A 17203-nucleotide genomic window follows, 5' to 3' on the forward strand; every position below is an offset into this window, starting at 1 on the left:
GTATGATCTCTTAAGAGTTCTTTTAGATTGAAATCTTAGGCTTATCAGGCCATAAAGACTCAACCCTTTAGATGTGTCTTACTCTGCTAATTGCTCTTCTCTGATTACATCAGCAGTACAGAGTATTCCCAGTTTAGTTATTTAGGAATAATAATGATAAAAAGTATGAGTACAGACAGTTTTTTTCTTTGTTTAAAATATCATTCCTAAGCAGGCCCAACATTTTGTTAGTGGTACCATGTCCAGCAAAGTCACTATCCCTGCCCCCCAAGGAATTCACATTCTAACGGGGAAGAGTATTTCATTTGAATCTTGCAGGAATCCAACAAAGCAAAGGCACTGAGACATGAGGAGTGTTGAATAAGAAACAACAAGTAGGTCAGTGCAGCAGGGTCATTAAGTGGTGATGGTGACAGTGTTAAGCATAAGAAAACTGAAAATATAAGAATAGGCCAGATTATAAAGTTTTACATTCCAGCGAACTTTATTGGATCCTAGGGATAGTAGGGGAGACACTGTAGTTATATAGGAGGAAAATCACTGGCAGTCGGTAAAGGAGGGATTGGAGTGGACACTTAAGGCAAGAAGACGACCAGTGGTCTGGGCCAGAGGGTCAGCAAGCTATTGGGATTGAATGCCACCCATATTTTGTACCACTCACAAGCTGAAGCTTTTTTTGTGTTTAGAAATGTCAGCAAACATTTTTTAGCTCATGGGTCATATAGCAAAGGGGAGTGGGCCAATGGACAACAGTTGATCAATTCCCCATGAAGGTTAAGAAGCAATGAAGATTTAACCTAGGCTGTGTGAGTAGAAAGAAAAGGATACATGCAAGATATGTCATGTAAGCAGAAACAATAAAATTTGGCAACAAGTTGGATATATCTAGTGATACAGAGGAAGAAGTCAAAAAATATGACACCAAGGTTGTAAAGGCTGGTCGTACTTTTGAATACAAAAGGGAAGTTTGGAGATTTGAGGAAAATAAGAGTAATATTTTGGACATGTTGAGTTTGAGATGCCCGCAGGACATCCATTTTAAGATGTCCAAGATGTTCCAGCTCAGGAGAGAGAGTAGCTAGATAAGTAGATCTGGGATTTATCCACATAGAGATGATAGTTGAACCCCATGGGAGATGACAAGATCAAAAAAAAAAACAGCTTTGGACAGAGCACTGGGGGGACTGTCACATTTGATGCTTAGAATTAATATGATATCCAGCAAAAGAGACTGAGGAAGGGTTAGAAAGGTTGGAGGAGAAACTGGAGAGAGTATCCAGGAGATGAAGTGTAATCTGCAGTGTCAAGGGCAGCTGAAGATTCGAGAAGGATGAGGATTGAGATAAAGTCATTAGTGTTAGTAATTAAGAGATCATTGATAACTTTAGGGAGAGCAGTTTTAATTGAGTGATGTTTGGGAGCCAGATCCCAGCAAGTTTAGAAAAGAGAGGAGAGCAAGCACCTAGATAAGTTTCTCAACTATGTTAGCTGAGAAAGGAAAGAGAGCTGTAGTTATAAGATCAAATGAGGATTTTTTTAAGGATGAGGGAGACATGGACATACGTTTCTTTGTAGAAGGGAAGGGAGAAAATGAGGATTTATGTAGCGTCTACTATGTGCTAGGCACTGTACTAAAAACACTACAAATATTATCTCATTTTTAACCTCTCAACAACCCTGAGAAGTAGGTGCTATTATTATTCCAGTTTTACAGTTGAGAAAACTGAGGCAGATGGGATTAAGTGACGTGTCCATGGTAACGCAGACAGTATAGGGCAACTACATGGCACAGTGAATAGAATGCTGGGCCTGGAGTCAGGAAGACCTGAGTTCAAATATGAAGTGACACACTTAAAGCAGTGTGAACCTGAGCAAGTCACTTAACCTGTCTCCCCTTAAAAAACCACCACAAAATAGACAAAAATTAATTAAGGAGCTCAGAAGTAGAAAGTAATTAGACATTTAAAAATTATATCTTGGGTTGACACTTGAGAATCAGAAACAAATTTTTTTTAAGATTAATTTATCTTTAGTTTTCAGCATTCACTTTTATAAGTTTTAAATTTTCTCCCTCCCTTCCCCAAGACGATGTGCATTCTGATATAGGCTCTACATATACATTCTTATTAAACATTTTCATACTAGAAATGTTATATAGAAGAAATAGAACAAATGGGAGGAACCATGAAAAAGAAAAAACAAAAGAGAGATCAAGTCTTCAATCTGCATTCATACTCCATATCTCTTTCTCTAGATGTGGATGGAATTTTCTTTTCTATCATGATCTTTTGGAGTTGTTTTAGATCTTTGCATTGCTGAGAAGGGCTGAGTCTATCAAAGTCAGTCATCACATAATGTGTTACTGTGTACAATGTTCTCCTGGTTCTGCTCACTTCACTCAGCATCAGTTCATATAAATCTTTGCAGGCCTCTCTGAAGTCCTCCTGTTCATCATTTCATACAGCACAATAGTATACCATTACATTCATATACCACAACTTGTTCAGCCATTCCCCAGTTGATGGGCGTCCACTCAATTTCCAATTCTTGGCCACGACATAAAGAACTGCTATAAATATTTTTGTACATGTGGGTCCTTTTCCCATTTTTGTGATGTATTTGGAATGCAGCCCTGGAAGTGGTATTGCTGGGTCGTTTTTTTAAAGTAAAGGTTTTTGACCCTGCATTTTACAACATGCACAAAGTTTTGTAGAACCAGGCAGCTTACTAAACCTGTAAAGACTATCCAGCCTTCCAATTTCTACATAAAATTGAGAAAATTAATAAATACGAAAATCAAAATCATAAAAGCTTTAGGTGCTAGAAGGAAGCTTAGAGATCATCTCATCCAGCCCCCCCTCATTTTATAGATTATGAAACTTGAGACTCAAAGAGGTTAAGTGATTTACCCAAGGTTACAAAGAGAAAGGGAATTGGCAGTGAAACCCAGCCAGTTTTTCTGATTTTAAGCCTATTGTTTTTTAGTTTTTTACTAAACTCGAAATGCGTTAAAAAATAAGTGAATATAATTCATTTGTGAGTGAAAATATTACCCAAAATATAAACCAGTCTAAAAACTTAGAAGTATAGAATATTCAGCTATACAAAACAACAGCATGATTTGAAATGTAGGCAATTCCATTGTTCATTTCATTGAACAAACAAACCTCCCTTATAAAATCCTTCTGACATATAGTGGCTACAGGACCCTAAACAAATTACCTGACATCAATGCCTCAGGCCCCTGTTGAAGAGTAAGTTGTGAAGTAGCTGCTGATTGATCTACATTGGTAGAAGAATTTCCTCATCAGAAGTTGCTTATGCCAAGAAAATCACAGGAATTTCTCAGGTCAATAAAAATTACAAAAGAAAAAAATAGCAGACAGAAAATAGCTTTTTAAAATGTTCTCACAACAGTCCTGTGATACAGGTAGTGCAAATACTAATGTTCACATTTTATTGAAGAAGAAACTGAAGTGCACAGAGTTTAAGTGACCTGATTGGGATCATACAGCTAAGTATCAAAGCTGAGCAATGAATTCAGGTATTCTAATTCTAAAAGCAGTGCTCTTTTCATTATACCATGAATTCTTAAATCAGGTTCATTTGTTTCTTCAAATATGGTGCAAATAGCAGTTTGTAACTAGATATGCTGTGAGCCTTAGAGCATATTAAAAAAAAACAACCTGCTAGTATATGCATACTAGGAAACCCGCTATACAAAGAGGACATCAAATTTTATCCAGAAATTTCTGGTGAGTATGCCAGTTTAAAAGGTTTATGAGATATAGTTTCTGGGTAATTTAATCATTTTATTAATAAGGCCAGAAGGTTATTAATAAGGATGGTTATTTGGCTGTCTTTCTCATAACAAAGACAATCATGATGGCACACTCACAGTTTATGTTCAAACCTTATGAACCTTAGGTTTTCAGTGAGGGGCTGAGAGTGACCTTTGGACCTAGAAATTATCTCTATTCAGACCACTCCAGCCTTGGGCTATCTAGACAAAATGATCTATCTCCATCCCAGCTTGAGTAGAACACAGTGGGCTCCCCAACTTTAGATTAAATTCCTTGTAAAATTGAGTGGGGTCTGACCAAAAGAGAGTTAATGCAGTCTCATTAGCAGTAATGTCCTGAAGAAGACTGAACTTTTTAAAAATCAAGACTTTAGAAAAAGAGGAGAGCTCTGAATTTCCCCAAGATATTGTTTATCAATAGTCATTTCTTACATGGGAAAAAATTCCTCTTTGCTTCATCTTTGGTGATCCCAGAGGTTCATAAAGAATATGAAGAAGTATAAAGAGCAGGTCCCTGGTCCACCTGTGATTCCTCATTGATAAAGGAATCAACAACTGAAGTTTGTAGTTTTTCCCTAGGAGATAGAATAATTCTTATTCCATAAATTTCCGTATGCAGATATGCCTGTACTTTCTGATGCTTGTATTTGAAAGTTGCACATTTCAGCAGTGTTTTTCAGACATCCAGATAAAATAAATTATGAAGAAAAATAGAGAATACTTGCCTAGACGTCCCCCCCAACATACAAGCTACCTTCTTGGTAAATATTTAACTTTTACAATGGCATAACAAGTGAGGAATGATCAGCCTTGGGAGTTTCAGACTTAAAGCTATGAGGAACCTAATACTGTAATACTCCTTTGGGTATTAGTTTTTCTCAACATTTATGAAAAACAACATTGTAAGGTGTTTTATAAGCATCTTAAATTTGATATTTCCAAAACAAATTCACTTTCCTATGTGCTATTATCCCCAAACCCTCTTCTCTTCCTAACAACATTTCTATTGAAATCATCCTTTCATTTGCTCAGTTTCTCAACCCCTTTCTTTTTACCTTTCATATCCAGTCATTGCCAGGGCTTATTGATTCTATCTCCTTCATCATATCTGTCATCTCTTCCCATTTCTCAGCTTAAAAGGAGTATCACCCTAGTTCTGGACAAGTGCAGTAATTTCCTAATTGGCTTCTCTATAATTCTGACTCTTTCCTTAACAATCCATAGTAACTAAATTGATAGTATTAAAGCATCAGACTCTCAAGAAAGAAATTCCAGGAGCTCCTCTAATTGTCTCTAAGATACACATAGAAATTCCTCTGTTTTAAAGTCCATCAGAGGCACTGTACCTTATTGCCTATAATTCTAGGCTGATAATAATCGTTTCCATGCCCCTCCATTTTCCTTCCCTCGTATATTGTATCATAATCAAACTGGAATGCTTACTGTTCCTTTATTATATCCCCTATTCCAGATTTGTGCCTTTGCACAGTCTTTCCCTCTACTTCCCCTACCTGGAATGTATGTGTGTTCATCCTTTGTTGCTGAAAAAGACCATGCCATCAGAGAAATGACATGACTTGCATTTGACTTTGTTTTGAGTGAGGGAGGGCTGTGCAGGTCACCAGCCTCACTTCTCCTCCAGAGCCATCTGAATCCAGTGACCAGATATTCATCAGGATATTACCTAGAATGTATACCTATCATGATCTCCCTTGTCCCTGGGAATTACTTTATATTTATTTATCTATGTAAATCTGCTTACTGTTCCTTTTGCCGCCTTTTGTCAGATAGTCTATAAATTCCTTGAAGGCAGTGACAGTTTCATTTTTGTATCAGTATTCCCAGTGCCTTGGCACAGTGCTGGGGATGAATAAGTGAATGAAACTTGTTTCCTTTAATCAGATAATAATCTGATGTGTTCCGTTCCTTTTGGAAAAATAGAGAGTATTATAATTTTTGGTACAAAAAAGTGTGAGTATGAAGTAAGATTATCACAAGGTTCTCTGAATTTATTTTTCCCTCATTTACCATCAGCACTGGAAACTAAGATAGTACAACAAATTTTAATAATAGTTATTTCTGTAGGTACAAAAATTCTAAAATTCAAAAGATACTTTACACACACTTTCTCATTTGAAGACAGGATATGTACTTTCTCTTCATCTTCTTCCCTAGAAATTAAAGTTTTGGAGTATTTTCTCAAGTCAACTCAGTCTCACTGGTCTGGTTTTCCAGAAAATAATTGAATTAAACTGATAAATAATGGTCCTTTGTAGACATTCACTACATATGTTCAAGGAATCAAGGTTCCAGGTGAACTACTACAATTTCTGTATAACTGTTGACCAACACTGTAAGGAAAGTAGTTGCCTCACTTTGTAAAACATTCACTTCACTTCCAATGAAATGGTAACACCTTGACTACTTTCTGTATTGCAGTATGGGGAAATTCACTGAAGAAAATAGAATAAGCTAGAAAAAAATTTTTTGCTACTAATATTCCTCCAAAGAAAGTATGGCTGAATACAATGTCTTTCCAAAAAATGTTTGGAGTTTTAAATTTAATCATTTTAGAAATGTGTATGATGAAATTTGACTTTACCATAAACATCTCTATTAGGGACTGTGTGGAATAGTTGATGAACATTAGGTTGGAGACAGGAAGACCTGGGTTTGAAATCTACCTCATTGAGTTAGTAGTTTGACCAAGAGCAAGTCACTTATCTACTCTTGAGTTTCAGTTTTTTTCATCTTTGAAATAGGAATAATAGTTCCAGTAATGGCCTAATTCTCTTGTTGGTTGGTTGGTTCAAATTCAGTAATGTATTTTACAACTCTTTATTACTCTTAATTAGTGTCAACTGTCATTGTCTATTTTCATCTCTTTTTAAAGTACTTTATTAGAACTCGGGGGGAATAATGAATTAAAGAGAAAGTGATTAATGGAAAAGTACCTTAAATATCTGAATAGTCTTTTGAATTTTGAGAATTATCTGTGCACATATGTAGCATAGACATAGGTGTTTGTCATATTATAATAAAGAACTCTTCACCACTTCAGATGACAGTCCATCTATAAGAATAGGAAAGTCCCAGAAAACTTCTGAGACATATGAAGGCTCAGGGTCATGCAACTGTCACCTGTCAAAGGCATGATGTGAACATAAATCTAGTTGACTAGGACTCAAATATGTACTGTACCACAAGTTTCTTAAGAACAATTCATTTGTCAAAAATGTAGGATTCTTAAATGTTACTTCAGACTTAGTTAAATTAACCAGTGCTATTTGTGTATTTTGTATTACTCAATATAAGATGAAGCATGTATTTGGTTCTGCAAACATGCATTCATTTTAAGTACACAAGAATGCAAGTACTAGAGAATAGAATAGCAAATGTACATCTTAAGGGCATTCACTGGGTGCCTTTTTTTCTTTGTCCTCTTGTATTAGGTTTGGAGTTGGGATGTTGGGTTTTTGGTTTTGTTTTGTTTTTTTTACATATTTAGGCAATGAAATTTGGAAATTAACTTAAAATGTTTATTCGGTCACTGTAGTGGGTATTTTTATAGTAGACCGCTATATAATTCTTTGCAACATATTTTTCTCAGAAACAAGATTCAGAGTATTTTCTGTGTTTATTAAGGCTAACAGGGCCCCATATTAACAAACTGGCACTTTGAGAACAAGGCTATCCAGAATTAGATATGCCCTTTAGATTAGAAATTCTTAAGGTAAGTAAGGGTTTCTCTGGATTTCTTGAGGAACTATATTCCTGTAGTTCATTGTGCCAGTTCTGTTTTAAAAGACACTTAAAAGTCACTGAACGCTTGCTAAGTTTGGGTTTTTGAGACTGAGAAAAAGGAATTGTTTATTTTTATAACCTATAGCTTCAGGGAATTTAAGATATATAACTAACCAATTTCAACCATTTCTCCCCACTGCCACCTCTATATTGCCAATACAGATTAGATTAGGCAAATTAATTCTTAACCCCCACATTTGGTGTTGCCAATCCATTCTGTTCCCCACAAATGGTAGTTAGAAATGGCAAAATCCAAGAAATAAAGTTCACTTCAGAATCAAGAACTGGCATCTAGTGCTGGTTTAAAAAAAAAAAAAGATATTACTGTTTGTGTCATAGGTGAAACCTAGAGTGTTTATTTACAAATTATAACTTCTCCATATCTCTACAATAAAGGTGCCAGAACATGTGAACAAGTAATGTAAAGCTAGCTACTTTGCCTTTCTTTAAATTACTTCTGTAGTATGAAAAAAATTTTCATAAAGTTTTTTATTTTAGGCATTTTAGTGGATTTCCTTCAACCCTTCTTCCTCATTTCTCCCCAAAATATATATATATATATATGTTAAGAATTGCTCTCCGAACATTTAATCCCTTTTGGGATACTATCTTCATTTTTAATACCCCTTACAGATAAGTTTTTATCCTAAAATTATAGACAGTAAGAGGGACATTATATTCAAGGTACAAGAAATAGTTAATGATTTCTCTTTTGTCACAAATCAAGAAAACTCCTTTATATGGAACCACCCATTATTTACTATAAAAAGAAAGGCAAAAGCAATTTCAGAAATTAACTTGAATGAGATAAGGAATGTTTAAATGTTAAATGAATGAATGTTTTAACTATATCCACCACCAAGAATCTATGTAATTACCATTGTTTTATATTGGCAGGATTTGTGTGACTGCTCATCTGCTAAAATGGCTTAGTAAGTAAGCCTTGTTGGTTACATTTGATTCATATGCTACCAAAACAGTTAACTTTTACTGAATTTGCTTCTTTAATAAACCAAAGACTCCTTCTACAACTTTGTAGCATTTGTCTGTTTATACTAACACAAAATAATGTTTAGTAGTAGTTAAACTTTTAATCTGTCCCATGAAAACATATTAGTTTGTATCTACTTTTATCTTGAGGGACTAATAATTGAATTATCAGAATAGAAAATTTTCAGCTTCTGTTTGACTTAATGTTAAAAAAGTACAAATACCAAGTAAAATGTGACTAAATTTATACGTTTTCTTTTGGGGCAAGATAATTTTTTTGCTCACATCGTTGTCTTTTTTTGTGTGCTAGCACAAGTAGAAGTATTGTCTGCTGCACTCCGAGCCACCAGTATGGACACTCAGGAAGAGAAGTTGGTCGGCTTAGACAGGGAAGGTGATTTACAAGATGAAATCCTCATAAAAGAGCTACGGAACTGTAAAATAAATCAAGAAGATCCTGTGCCTTTAATCAACGATAGTGTTGAGGTAACAAATTATTTGTTACATTAGAATAGTTGGAATAACCAACATTAAGCTGTATGGGGAATAGCTGTAGCTAAAATCTGTAGTCATAAGGGATATCCATTCCTTTTGTTGCTAATTCTTTAGCCTTCCACACTGTATCAAGTAGAAGTAATCATTCTCACCACATTCTGTCTTTGTAACATCAGCATCATGTTGAGTGCTTCAAAAGTTAGATCCCAGCCCTGTCTACATGACCATTTAGTAGCCTCAATGTTAATGTAGCTCACTGCAGTGAAACAGTCTTACTGGAAACAAAGCCCTTTATAAAGAAAAAAATTAACTCTTTCCTTTTCTTTTTGGAGAGGTGCTTTGTTTCTGATCGGACCATTTCACTGCAGCAAGCAGCACAGTATCTGAGCAGGAGAAGATCGGGACTTGAGGCCATGGTGCGGAGGGCCAGTGACATTATCTGGACTCTGGAGTGTGAGGGTGGGTACTATCACTAGCATCATCTTTGGTTTGTACTTGTAGCTAAACCTTTGTAATCATTACCCAGTTCCTTATGTCCCACCCCTCCTCCTTATCAAACATACCAATGAGTATGTATATTATATGTATGTATCAGGCATACCTTATTTGTGTAGTGGGGCACAGAACTCTCATTCTACCAGCTGCCCTGGCCAAAGAGTCATTTTATAGGATGATCATAGGATACTTAGAGGATTGGGGGATGGGGGTAGCATCCAACAATTTTGGAAGATGGTTATAATACAGTCAGAGTGAAATTCTGTTCTTTTGGTTAAATCACATTAAGCATAGTTAGTCATATAAATAGTGCCACAAAAATAAGCTCCTGTGCATTTGGTATTATTGTAGATGGGGACAGTATGGTAGCTTATTCTTATTTAAGGAAAACTTTTGTGTTGTTTTGCTTTTTAAAAATGTATGAACCAAAAATGTGTCCTTGAGCATGGAAAAAGCCAGAGGGCTATTAGCAGTAACATCTCATGTCCTCTATAACTACAGATTGAAAACATGAATCTTTTTACAAATACTGCTTTATGGTCTAACTCAGAATATTGGTTGTATTTCAGAAACGTCCCCAATTCTAAATTTTAAATGTGTGTGACTTTGTTTTGGAACTACTTGTTTACATATGTTTAATGACGATTGTTCAATAAATTTTGTTTGACATATGGAAAAAAATACCAGAGAGGTTTAAGATATTTACAGTCTGAATTTGCCTGAGATGGAGTTGGGGTGGGGTGGAAGAAAAGTGCAGTGAATGGGGGCAAATAAAAATGTTGCTTTAGAATGTGTGTTATAAATAAATCTTTTGGCAGCCTTAAAGGTAAGGATATCATTAAAACATTTAAATGAAGAAACTATCTAGAAACGCAACAGATTTTTCTTTAAGTACATCTTTTTTTCTAAACAGAGTATGGATTCAACTATTAACTACCTACGTAATGATTCAGACTTGAGCACTGATAGTTTTAGCCCTGAAGAGGAAAGGAAATCTAAAGTACAAGTAAGTAATAGAATTCCCTTCAGTGTTCATTTGTGGCTTTTCTATTCTTGTTCCTTTTTTTAACCCATATTCCTTGAGTGATTTTTCTTAGCTCATTTTGAATACATGTACAGATAGTCACTAATTCTAATTGTGTTTTAAATTTTTTTGCTTTTCTAAGCTTTAAACATTTTTTTTTTTGTTATGGCTTCCACTTTGTTTCCTTTGTGTTATTCTCATCTCTTGATAAGATAGTTCATTTGTTATTAAATACTTTCAGTCTGATACTAGCCTTCTTATGTCGTGAATAATATTATTTAAGATAATTTGTACATCTTTTTATATTTTGAACAGTAGACTAGATTTTTAGAAACTATTTGAGAAAATGTTAACCTTTTTTCTTTCTCATGTTAGGATGTTGTGCCTCAGGCATTGTTGGATCAGTACTTATCTATGACTGATCCCTCTCGTGCACAGACTGTTGACACTGAGATTGCTAAACACTGTGCATATAGCCTTCCAGGTGTGGCACTTACACTTGGCAGACAGAACTGGCACTGCCTGAGAGAGACTTATGAGACGCTTGCATCAGATATGCAGGTGAGTAAAAGATTTGAATTAAGTTAAAGATAAGCATAAAGTTTTTAATTTTTGTCCTTTTCCTGGAATTTTTTAAAATTGAAGAACTCATGGAATTTTATCTAATGCTTCAAGGAGCATGACCTTCAAGATGCCCAAAGCATTTGGAGATCCTGAACCGCAAAGAACTTTTCACCTCCTTCTGAGCCATACATAGTTAGGCTTCATTATTTTGTTCAAAGTATTTTGACTTATCACAGAATTAAGATGTACAAGCAGTTCTCAATTTTATGAGTCATTTTTATTCCAAAAGTTGATTTGTAAGTTAGCTATTTGAAACTCCCAAAACATTTTCCCATATGTTCAGGTTTTCAGGCTAGCCCATAAAAGCTTATTTTATCTGTAATGTATCTGAGCAATAACATTATCTAATGCTAGCATGAATTGCGGTTCCTAAGAGGAGAAAGAAGAATAGCCTCAAGTTTTAGTAAAAGGAGTAGAATTCTAGTAGGGGGTAGAGCAGAGATTCTTCTGGACAATGAAAGGCATCATGTAGACAAGCCAAACCTTCTTGAAAACCTATCTACTTTCCCCAAAATGTATAATTTGTCTTTTTTTCGTATTTATTTATTTCAGCATTTCCACAAGATTTTGAGTTCCAAATTTTCTCCCTATCTCTCCCCTCCTCCCTCCCCCAAGACAGCATGCATACCCCTTCCCCCAGTCTGCCCTCCCTTCTATCACACCCCTCCCTTCTCTAATCCCTATCCCCTCTATTTTCTGGAAGGACAAGATAGATTTCTATGTCCCATTGCCTGTGTATCTTATTTTCCAGTTACATGTAAAAACAATTTTTACCATTCTTTTTAAAGCTTTGAGGTCCAACTTCTCTCCCTTTCTCCCTCCCCAACCATCCCCACTGAGAAGGCAACCAATTCAATACAGGCTATATATGTGTAGTTTTGCAAAAGACTTCCATAATAGTCATGTTGTGGAAGACTAACTATATTTCCCTCCATCCTATCCTGCCCCCCCTTTATTCTATTCTTTCTTTTGACTCTATTTCTCCTCAAAAGTATTTACATCTAATTACCACCTCCTCCCATTTGCCCTCCCTTCTATCATCCCACCCCACTTATCCCCTTCTCCCCTACTTTCCTGTAGTGTAAGATAGATTTTTATACCAAATTGAGTGTGCATGTTATTCCTTCCTTAAGCCAAACGTGATGAGAGTAAGCTTCACTTTTTCCCTCTCACCTCCTCCCTTTTCCCCTCCATTGAAAAAACTTTTTCTTTCCTCTTTTATGAGAGAGAATTTGCCCCATTCCATTTCTCCCTTTCTTCTCCCAATATATTCCTCTCTCATCCCTTAATTTTATTTTTTTTAGATATCATCCCTTCCTATTCAAACTCACCCTGTGCCCTCTGTCTATATGTATATAATCCCTCCAACTACCCTAATACTGAGAAAAGTCTGAAGAGTTAAAATATTTTTCCATGTAGGAATGTAAACAGTTCAACTTTAGTAAAGTCCCTTATGAGTTCTCTTTTCTGTTTACCTTTTCATGCTTCTCTTCATTCTTGTGTTTGAAAATCAGATTTTCTCTTCAGCTCTGGTCTTTTCATCAAGAATGCTTGAAAGTCCTCGATTTCATTGAAAGACCATTTTTTCCCCCTGAAGTATTATACTCAGTTTTGCTGGGTAGGTGATTCTCGGTTTTAATCTTAGCTTCTTTTGACTTCTGGAATATCATATTCCAAGCCCTGCTATTCCCTAATGTAGAAACTGCTAGATCTTGTGTTATCCTGATTGTATTTCCACAATACTCAAATTGTTTCTTTCTGGCTGCTTACAGTACTTTCTCCTTGACCTGAGAGCTCTGGAATTTGGCTACAACATTGCTAGTTTTCCTTTTGGGATCTCTTTCAGGTGGCGATCTGTGGATTCTTTTAATATTTGTTTTACCTACTGGTTCTAGAATATCAGGGCAATTTTCTTGATAATTTCTTGAAAGATGATGTCTAGGATCTTTTTCTGATCATGGCTTTCAGGTAGGCCCATGATTTTTAAATTGTCTCTCTTGGATTTATTTTCCAGGTCAGTTTTTCCAATGCGATATTTCACGTTGTCTGCTATTTTTTCATTCCTTTGGTTTTGTTTTATAATTTCTTGATTTTTCATAAAGTCATTAGCTTCCATCTGCTCCATTCTAATCTTTAAGGAATTATTTCCTTCAGTGAGCTTTTGGGCCTCCTTTTCCATCTGGCAATTCTGCTTTTTACGGCTTCTTCTCTTCACTGTCTTTTTGAATAGCTTTTGTCACTCGGGTTAGTCTGTTGTTTAAAGTGTTTTTTCTTCAGCATTGTTTTGAGTCTCCTTTAGTAAGCAGTTGATTCGTTTTTCATGATTTTCTTGCATCACTCTCATTTCTCTTCCCAATTTTTGCTCTACTTGATTTTTAATTTAATTTACTTGATTTTTTAAATCCTTTTTGAGCTCTTCCATGGCTTAAGAACAATTCATATTTTTCTTGGAGGCTTTGGATGGAGGAGCTTTGACTTTGTTGTCCTCTGTTTTGGTTTTTCTTGTCACCAAGGTAAGATTCTGTAGTCTGATTCTTTTTTCGGTTTTTCCTCATTTCCCCAGCCATTTACTTGACTTTTGAGCTCTGTCTGCTTCCAGTGGGGGTGAGGGGTGGTGTACTGTCAGCCGCTTGATCCCCCCACAATCTGTGGGTCTAGAGCTCCAGAAACAGAGACTGCAGCTGCCCCTGCAGCTGCTGCAGCTGCTGCGGTTTCCTTGGTTCGCTCCCCTCTTAGCCACTGTGACTGTGGCTGGACTATTCCACTCTCCTGCGCTGGTCCCATAGACTTCTTCCACTGGCTTTCCAATTTGTCCTCGGAGTTTTGGTGTCCTGAAGTCTGGAAACTGCCACAGGTGTGAGAGATTCAGTCTCCCCAAGGCCTTCTCAGTTCCTGTCTGTGCTGGCATGGTCCACACTGGCATGGCCCACACTGGTCTGAGCCCTGCCCCTTGTGTAGTGGGATTGACACTTCCCGGCAACCTTCCAGGTTGTCTTGGGTTGGAGATTTGCTTTACTCTGTCATTCTGTGGGTTCTACAGCTCCCGAATTTGTTTAGAGCCATTTTTTACAGGTATTTAGATGGGTTTGGTGGCAGAGCTCTAGAAAGTGTGTGCTGTTACTCCCCCATCTTGGCTCCGCCCCCCCAAAATGCATGCTTTTCATAAATTCTTTCCTTTCTCCTCATTTTAGTCCACAGATTTTTTTAAAATTTCTCCATTCTTTGGCATTGGCTTCCATAGCAGTGCTAATAGGAGTTCCCAGGTGGGTTAGGGTATCTCTGTCTGGATTATTTTTATTCCGGGGAGAATTAATTATTCAAAAAGTATCATTGACAAGGAGATATTTCTTTTATTCGCTACTGTGCTTCTATAGTAGTGCAGATAATAGAGAATTGATTATAGTAACATCCTGGCAGCTTTATTCAGATTTCAAATTTTGTGGTTTATGGACATTTTAATTTACATTTAATTTCATACACCATTAAAGATAAAACACTCAGTTCTTTATTTACTAATGCAGTTATTTATGTTTTTGCAGTGGAAAGTTCGGAGGACATTAGCATTCTCTATCCATGAGCTTGCAGTAATACTTGGAGACCAATTGACAGCTGCAGATCTGGTTCCAATTTTTAATGGGTTTTTAAAGGACCTTGATGAAGTCAGGATAGGGGTCCTCAAACACTTACATGATTTTCTGAAGGTAATTTTTACATTTATTTTGCCATAGATGGCCACTAATGTTAAGCCAGCCAGCCTTTTTCTCCCTGTTAAAACGGTGGTTTACAAAGAGTTTCCAGTGGATCCTTCCATTTATAAAATACTCTTTCTGATAGACGAATTTGGGTCACAGTGCTAAGTGATATCATCAAGTTGTTTGTGCTAGTTAGTGTTCTGCTGGATCCCCAACAGAAGGCTTATATGTTCAAATAACAAATTTCTTTTAGCTTTATTCACATTAGCTCATATTTACATAGCATTTTGTTTGCAGAGTTCTTTTGCATCTCATTTGATGTATGTACTACAATTAGTGATAATACTGTATTCAGTTTCATCATTTATTGATGTATCAGATCAAGATCTTATGCTATCCCATTATTTATTCCAGTATTTATAGTGGTTAGACCATGACAAGGTGTGGTACTAGATTTTCTTAGTTTATGCACAGTAATGTACAGCTTAATGTAGCAGTTTTAGAAATCATCACTGGACATTTAAAAATTACATGTACAGTTAGTGAGTGGGAATTGAGTTGTTTTGATACAAAATGAGTAACCAGAATAGCCGCTTTCTGTTGTAGCATGAAAAATGAGGAAGGTATTGAACTTTGCATTAGCCTTTGGAGCAAAATTCTCTTTCCCAGGGACCATGATAAGTTTGAGCCTTCAAATCACCTTGATATATCCAACTCTCTCTTGTCTTAGTATTGAGTTTTAGAAGAAGCAAACAAATAATACTTTATTTGTCGATGTAGCTTAAAGTATTAGGTAATCTTATTCTTACAAAACTTAAAGGTTCTTTTTCAGTTACTTAACATACTCTCTGCATTCCACTTATTTATATGTTAACATCTGCTCTGTGCCCTGCCTTGATGAAAGTTTCATTCTGTTATTCTAGCTTCTTCATATTGACAAAAGAAGAGAATATCTTTACCAGCTTCAGGAGTTTTTAGTAACAGATAATAGCAGAAATTGGCGCTTTCGAGCTGAACTGGCTGAGTATGTTACACTTTTTGCTACATTTTGTGTTAGAGGTTTGGTTTGCTTTGAGATGAAAGATCATGCATGTGCTTGTTTTATTATCTAGATCTGTGGAGCTAATTGTTAAATTATAAACCCACTTCATCCTTCAAATACTTTCAGAGAAAAGTTTTAATATAAAATTAGAAATAAAAGAACTTCAGTTCTAATTCAAGCTTTGCTTCAAGACCCCACTGTCAGCATTTATTAAGCACCACACTGTCAGGTGCTGTGCTAAACACTGGAAATCCAGAAAAGGCACAAATACAATCACTGTCCTGAAGGAGCTCACATTCTAATATGGGAGACAGGTCCAGACACACAAGATAAATAAAGAATAAACTGGAGATGATCCCATAAGGAAGGTACTGAGATACTAAGTAATTTGTTACAGGAGCCTTCCAGGTACTACTATACCTGGCTTTCAGTGGATTCTACAAATTCTCATCATATTAGGCTTTTGAGTGACTTACAGTTATGATAAAACTTTTGACCTGTGGGGATGAACATTAAAACTTATACACATTGCCACTACAAACCTTGACTTTAGATATGGAATACATAAAAACTACTGCCACAGCTCTTGCCTCTTAGAGCTAAAGTTGTTGCCAGAAAACTACTGAAACTGCTGCTGTTGATTCCTGGGGAAATTTGTCCCTTTAGGGTTCCCACCCTAGCTTCTGGGGGGCCTTCTATCTAAAAGAGTAAGAAAATTCTTAGGATTGGCTCATACATAAATTGGGTTTAGGCAGGATTCTGAAAGCTGTCTGTGAACGCTATCTCCCTTACTCATCCTATTTCCTATGGGTTAGAGGTATTACCTAGAAATCCCTGACAACTTTAACAAGTTAGACTTGTGAAAATGTGCCAGAAGCACATTTCCGTGGACTCCTTCACTTCTTCATGAGTTTTTAGACAATATTGTACATGTTTCCCAGTATCTCAGAGTGTGGAGAAAAATGTTTCATAGTGCTATATAGCTACCATTTAAGAAATCAAGAACTTGGGAACAGCATAAAGTTTTAAAAATACGTTATGCCAGTGCCTTTTATTTTTACACTGTAGTTATTTCTGGTTATGTAATCTCTCCTCTCCCTCCTTCCATACTGAACCATTCACTTCTTTTCTTCTCCACCTGCCCTCCATGAAAAAGGGAAACAATTAAACAGAAATTGAAAAGATACAGTTATAGCCACGTCTGACAGTGTGAACACCATTTTTTATTCTTCTGC

At 36.1% G+C, this 17203-nt stretch overlaps 1 protein-coding gene across 8 annotated transcripts in view; it reads left to right on the forward strand.

Moving 5' to 3' along the window:
* Positions 1 to 17203, forward strand: part of PPP4R1 (protein phosphatase 4 regulatory subunit 1) — a 96365-nt gene that overhangs the window by 65846 nt on the left and 13316 nt on the right. For all 8 annotated transcript variants that reach the window (XR_011966039.1, XR_011966040.1, XM_072604232.1 and 5 more), the window contains 5 exons: positions 8907 to 9082; positions 10500 to 10592; positions 10986 to 11171; positions 14774 to 14935; positions 15850 to 15950. Coding sequence is in view for 6 of the 8 variants with exons in the window: in XM_072604232.1 (XP_072460333.1) it covers positions 8907 to 9082; positions 10500 to 10592; positions 10986 to 11171; positions 14774 to 14935; positions 15850 to 15950 (718 nt within the window). In the remaining 2 variants the exon portion in view is untranslated. The remainder of the gene's footprint in view (positions 1 to 8906; positions 9083 to 10499; positions 10593 to 10985; positions 11172 to 14773; positions 14936 to 15849; positions 15951 to 17203) is intronic.

The sequence above is a fragment of the Notamacropus eugenii genome, chromosome 4 (assembly GCF_028372415.1).
Source record: "Notamacropus eugenii isolate mMacEug1 chromosome 4, mMacEug1.pri_v2, whole genome shotgun sequence".
In the NCBI taxonomy this organism is placed as follows: Eukaryota; Metazoa; Chordata; class Mammalia; order Diprotodontia; family Macropodidae; genus Notamacropus; species Notamacropus eugenii.